The sequence below is a fragment of the Amblyomma maculatum genome, chromosome 3 (genome assembly GCF_055883805.1).
Source record: "Amblyomma maculatum isolate TAMU_Amacu chromosome 3, ASM5588380v1, whole genome shotgun sequence".
NCBI classification, from domain to species: Eukaryota; Metazoa; Arthropoda; class Arachnida; order Ixodida; family Ixodidae; genus Amblyomma; species Amblyomma maculatum.
Window position 1 is genome coordinate 54,400,700 of NC_139346.1, and position 6,144 is coordinate 54,406,843.

The 6,144-nt window shown below is 43.3% G+C and overlaps 1 protein-coding gene across 1 annotated transcript in view; it reads right to left on the bottom strand.

The window, feature by feature from the left end:
• Window positions 1–2,584, bottom strand: part of LOC146194778 (uncharacterized) — a 98,787-nt gene extending 96,203 nt beyond the window's left edge. The window contains exons 1-2 of the mRNA XM_084596119.1: window positions 2,489–2,584; window positions 1,479–1,526 (exon numbers count right to left, since the gene is read on the bottom strand). Coding sequence (XP_084452245.1) covers window positions 1,479–1,509 — 31 coding nt within the window. The 5' untranslated portion in view covers window positions 1,510–1,526; window positions 2,489–2,584. The remainder of the gene's footprint in view (window positions 1–1,478; window positions 1,527–2,488) is intronic.
• Window positions 2,585–6,144: the final 3,560 nt, after the last annotated feature.

The window sequence follows — 6,144 nt, forward strand, 5'->3', positions numbered from 1 at the left end:
AAACTTGCCACGATGAACCAATTTCTGGGCATGTGAGAGTCATCCGCACGCTTGCAAGGCTCAAGGAAAAGTACTAGTGGCCTCGACTTAACTCAGACGTTTCATATTATGTGAAAACGTGTCGCAACTGTTAGCGTCGTAAGGTGCCCGCGCCTAAGCCCACTGGACTCTTGATGCCAATAGACCCATCATCGTGGCCTTTCCAGCAGATGGGCATGGGCATGCAGGGGCCATTTCCCCTTTCACACTCCGGTAATCGGTGGGTCGTTATTACTACGGATTACCTTACACGATACGCGGAAACCTCCGCGCTACCCAACACTTAGAGGTTGCAAGGTTTTTCATAAATTGTGTTGTCCTGTGCCATGGCGCACCGGAGATCTTGATCACTGACAGAGGAGCCGCATTTACATCCGAATTGCTGCAGCAGATTTTTATTCACAGTCATACTGAACACAGGAAGGCGACACCATACCATCCTCAAACGAGCGGCTCGCCGACATGCTCTCAATGTACGTCCACGTAGAGCACAAAAAGTGGGATGAGGTGCTTCCGTAGGTTATGTTTGCATACAATACGCCGGTCCAAGAAACAACGAACATGACACATTTCCGTCTGGTCTATGGCCGTGAGGTGACCACGATGCTTGATGCCATGTTACCACATCTAGACGACGACAACAAACAAACAGATGTTCATACCTTTCTGCACCTCGCTGAAGAGGCGCGTCAGCTGCCAGACTGTGAATTCAGAATCAGCGACGCCGCGATGCCCAACGATACAACCTCCGACAACGTGACGCCCGGTACACAGCTGGAGACCATGCCTGGGTTTGGATTACTGTCCATCGACGAGGCCTCAGAGAGAAACTCCTGTGCCGGTACTTTGGCCGTACAAAGTGGTAACACAAGTTGGGGACCTAACCTACGAGGTCATTCTTAATTGATTTAAAAAACCCCGACGCTCCACGCTCCCGGACGTGGTCCACGTTGTCCGCCTGAAACCGTATTACGACCGATAGTGTTGACTCTTTCTGTGTGCGAGCAGCTGCCCTTAGTGCAATGATTTTTTGTCTTATCTCTACCCACAACTCCAGCATCAGGGCGATCCTTCATGTACCCGGGGGGGCAATGACACGGTGCATTCTTTGTCTTCCCTCTGCGCTGATAGCGAGCGTGTGCCTCCTCGAGGCGAAGAAACCGAATCGTCTCCTCGAGGCGAAGAAACTGAAGTTCTCCCGTTGAAGCGGGCGTGCTAGTTTTCTGCCGCTCTGTGCACTGTGACTTCTGTGACTCCTGTGTCTCGCGGTGACTTCTGATCAGACTTCACACCGTGACAATTACTGTGATTTTAAAAGCTCATTTTTTTTTGAAGACTACTAAGTGAACAATACTTAAGCGGCAGTTATATAATAATTAAAACGGAAGTCGGATGTTGTTCGAGATATCTGCAGTATGCATAATGTATAAAATTCTTACCTCTCTTTCCTAAGGCTGTGTAATGCGTCATGGTGCCATAAGAGGAACCTGGAAATGTATATTTTTGCTATTAGAGTATGCGTGTTACGTTTTCTCTATAACAATATTTTATTGCTTGCAGTAAAACCTTGCTAGAAATATTGGGCATATTCGGTTTGGTTACTCGGGCGTTTAAAAATCCGCCGTCATAAGCTGATCTAAGTCTTTGCAGCTGAGTCGACTCTCCACTATCGCCTCGCAAAGACCAACAAATGAGGTGCAATCTTTTATACTGAAAGAAAGTACTGACAGGTAGCTACGACTTCGAAGCTTCGAAAAATAGGCAGGCGATTTTTTTAGCATGTTTTATTTCTTTTTTAACCTTCGCAGTTGTCATTAAAATTATATTTTCGGAAATATTTCGACTGCCGACTATTCCACAAATATATTTTTCAGAATGAAACAATCTGTCCTAATTTTTTTAGGAATTCATATGTTTTTAAGTTCTTTAGAATTTCGCGCTTTTTAAAAAGTGAATGAGCAAAGAGGATATCATATGAGCAGCTGAAGGAGCTGAATGAGTTAAAAACACCCCGTGATCAGCGCAATTCGCTCTGCTGAATATGCGCTGTGATTAGTATTGTCTACAGAAGGAGCAGCTAGTACGACTAACACGTTTAGACTACGTCATTTGGTTACTTTACCCACCTTACCAATCATCGTGCGACAGGATTGCCCCCAGTCGCAATCCTCGCTCACCTCTGATTTACGACCAAATCCTCCATTTATCACCAGTTGCCGTCGTTCTTTTCTCCATCCTCCATCTCTGTCTCCTATCTTGAGGAGGGGCCTTTTTATCTCCCCACTCAGCCTCTTCTCAAGGGCAGAACACAAGCTATTCCCGAGGACAAATTGTATGATATAATGTGCTTTCTTATACTGAACCTAGCAAGAAATGAAAATTTATCTGGTGTGCAAATCAACTTTTATTTTTAGAAAAAAAAAACGAGAAGCATAAAACTGCTGCTTACGCTGCCCATTACCACAGATTTCCACCTCGCAACAGAAAGGGAAATGCCGCACAGCCGATGGCTTGGACAGATGGCAAGATTTTCTTTTCGAGATATTGGAGGCACACCTGCGCACCAAAAATTCCAATTTTTAAACTGGCCTGCATAAACAAGCATATTCTTCCGTGCATAGTTCATGTATATCTTAAGTGTGACATGTACCATCGCACTCATTATGATTTACAACGCCCACCAGCGTGAATCAAAGAAGGGCTTCCTGGACACACTTCGCTGCTAAAAGCGGCGCTTTTGAAAATAAAAAGCCACAAAGTTTATTTTCCAGCAGTCCACCTTCTCCCATTTCACATGCACTATAGGCAGCACCAAAGCAAATACATAGAAAAACAAGGTTTTTGGGTATGTTGGTTGCATGGCTTCTACATAACTGCAGCACAAAAAAAGACAAACACAAGGGAAGGAAAAGTTCTCACAGCATGGACCATCCCTGCTATTGCTTGTCCTTAAATTGTCCGTGTCGTCAGTGTTCTTCCCTCCATTGTGTTCGACCTTTTTCGGCGTTTAAATTATGTGAAGGCAGACATTACTAGAAGCGTTTTATTGCGGTCATCGACGCTTGCGCGACGGTGTTCGTGCCAAATAGCAGGGCGCAGGTCCGACATAAACCTGTTAAGGAATGTCAGCGTTTACCTAAACCGCCTCTGCAGCAAGTGGTAGTGCTTGATTTTCGGCTTAGTGTAAGTGTGCACACTTGGTGCGGGTTCGGCGCAAAGAACGCTCTGTATGATTTGATGCCTTGAGATTGCTGAGCAGAAGACGATTTAGAGGCAGTTGACTTGCGAAGCAGTAAATATTGTACACTTCCTTGACAAACATGTCGTTTGTTAATATTAATATACTGGTTGGATGGTTTATGGTGATTACATTTCTCTAGCGACTCAGGCTATAAGACCTACCGGATATTCCGACCAGCTAGGGCTCTTTACGAGCGCCTATATCGCATAGAATGCGGGCTGCTTGCTTTTTGTGTCCATAAAAAAGCGGTTGCTGTGGCCGAGATTTAATCCCGCAAGCCTGGATATAGCAATCCAGTGTCCTAACCACAACACCACCGTAGCGGGACAGACATTGATGTGTGCTCTAAAAGTGCTGCTGCCCACAGGAGATCGATCATTGCAATTCATATTGAGCGTCATATTATATATATATACTGAAAATAGTTGACGCGACAAAAGCCAAATAACAGGGTATAAACATGTATGCAGCTTCTGCAATCACTTGTGGGGAATATTCCTAGATCAATCTAGAATCTGCGCTGCAGAAGCAGCGTTGCTGTGTTGTCCGCGAGATATATCAGCGGGAATCAGCGAGGGACAGATACTGCACTTTTGTTTTTCTCTAAACCAATTAAAATGGCAGTGGCTTAGCTCAGCTATGCCAGGATGTACGGAGTTCCCTGGCAGAGCTTGTTGCTGTCATGTATTTTTAACAATGAGGGACGTTGGGTATACACATCTTTTTTCCACTTTGCTTGAGAGAGATCAACACTGTCCCGTGATCTGTGTAGTAGCATGCAGCCAACTCAATTTTGTCTGCACAGTATTTTAATTTGGCTGAGCCTCCAAACGAGAAGTCTCATACGTTGGATTTCTCACCTGTGTGAAGTCTAATCGATGGAGCAGTACGACGCTGCGTGTGTGCCCCAAATGTGTTTAACAATTTGCCAGCTCAACCTTTTCTGCTAATTCGCGGTCTGAATTTAAGTGTTCACTAGGCATTTAAGTGGCACTAGGCAGTTTTTGACGTATCAGTGTACACGACAAACCTTCTTGCTGTAACAGTTATTCGAGTTTATTCTCATTTTATGTGCAACCTAATTTTAAATTATTATTTTTCTCTTCTTCTTTTGTATTTCAATTTATGCCGGTATTTGTAGGCGCATCGCCTAGCCGACGCGGCCGTAGTACGGCATACAAGCCATTATTGGCTTAGCTGGGCCCGTTTTGCTGTGGTGATTCCGGGGAGTTGAACAAAGATTCCTAATGTTGATACTTTTATTAATATTAATAATAATAGTATTGTTGTTATGTTATTATTAATATTATTATTATTATTATTATTATTATTATTATTATTATTATTATTATTATTATTATTATTATTATTATTATTATTATTATTATTATTATTATTATTATTATTATTATTATTGGGCTGTGCATCTTGGCATCTCCGCTTGGCAAGTCGTTCTTCTCTTTCATCGAGCATCTCTGTTGCGTCGGCAGTGTATTCAACACGAGGCCGCGAGCACTGATGCCATGCGCAGCGCACCTGTCGCTCCTCTCCGGTTTCCGCGCTTGCGCAATGGTGACCCTGCTTACATATGACGGAATGTGCTGTTGACTAACCTAGTGTAGTTCTTGCTACAATACTACGCTGTGAACTTTGATGCATTGAACGAAAGGCTGGTTGTGTTCTACAAGAGGCGCCCGATGTACCATTTGCAGCAACAACGCTCTGTATTTCGCATTTCTGCACTGCAGATTGTGCATTGCTAACGAAATATTGCAGGCAGAATTTGCTTATTCACCTCTCTTTACACACTTTCTTATCAGTTCCAACCACTTGGGCGCGCAAATCACGACTTTGCCGCCCGTTCACGTGCAAATATTTCAATCTTCGCGCCACCGGAAGTTAGGCCTACGTCACCGGAAATTGACTACCATGTGATCCCCTTTGAACGCCAGCATTACCCCTTCCGGCTAATTCGACCTCCGACTGAGTCATTGGCACTAATCGTTTAACCAATTTCCCCCACCAAGTATTTTGTCACTTGCATTTCTTTCCTTAACGCTCCCTCCAATGGTACTATTCTGCTTTTGTTCCATGAAAGTTCTACTTAACAGGTCCGGCAAGGTTATGCCCGCGCGAAACCCGCCTGCGTAGCCACGCGATGCTTACGCATTAATAAAATCATGCAAAGGACAAAGTGCACACAGAAAAGGTTAAATAAAGTGCCGCACACTACTGTTCAAACCAAAGGGCATCAATAAGCATGCACATGGAGCTTACAAAACTATTTAGTTTAGAATCGATATTTAGAAATACAAATTAGAATTATGTTGCTCCAGATCAAAAAGTTCACAGCTGTGAAGAACATGAAGTATAAAAAGGCAGTTTATAATACGTAACGTTTGCACGTAACAATATGTTCTCATTCGTGAAAATTATTGCATTTTCTTTGATGAGGCTCCAAAATACATCTTTTTTCTTTCGGCAGAGGGGCACATTAGAACATTACGGAAAATAATAATTTATAGCGAAGAAAATTTACAGTGGTTAGAGTACTGAAGTGCCGACAAATATTTGCAAGATTACCTTTGAGCTGGTAGTCGGTTACCTCTACATATAACAAAACAACTCCAACAATCCTGGTAGCAAATTTATGAATATAGGCTGCGACATCTGACAGCCATCTGCCTCTGTTACGAGCTGCTACTGCATGCACACATATTTCCGCTTGGTGAAATAGGGATTTCGCAATGGGGATGGGTAATCGGTTCGTTCTATTCTAAATGTTGTATTTTGGGGATGTCAGTATTCCCTGAATAGCAAAGTAGTCTTAAAGAGGTGAACGTGATATTTTTTTATTAGCTGAT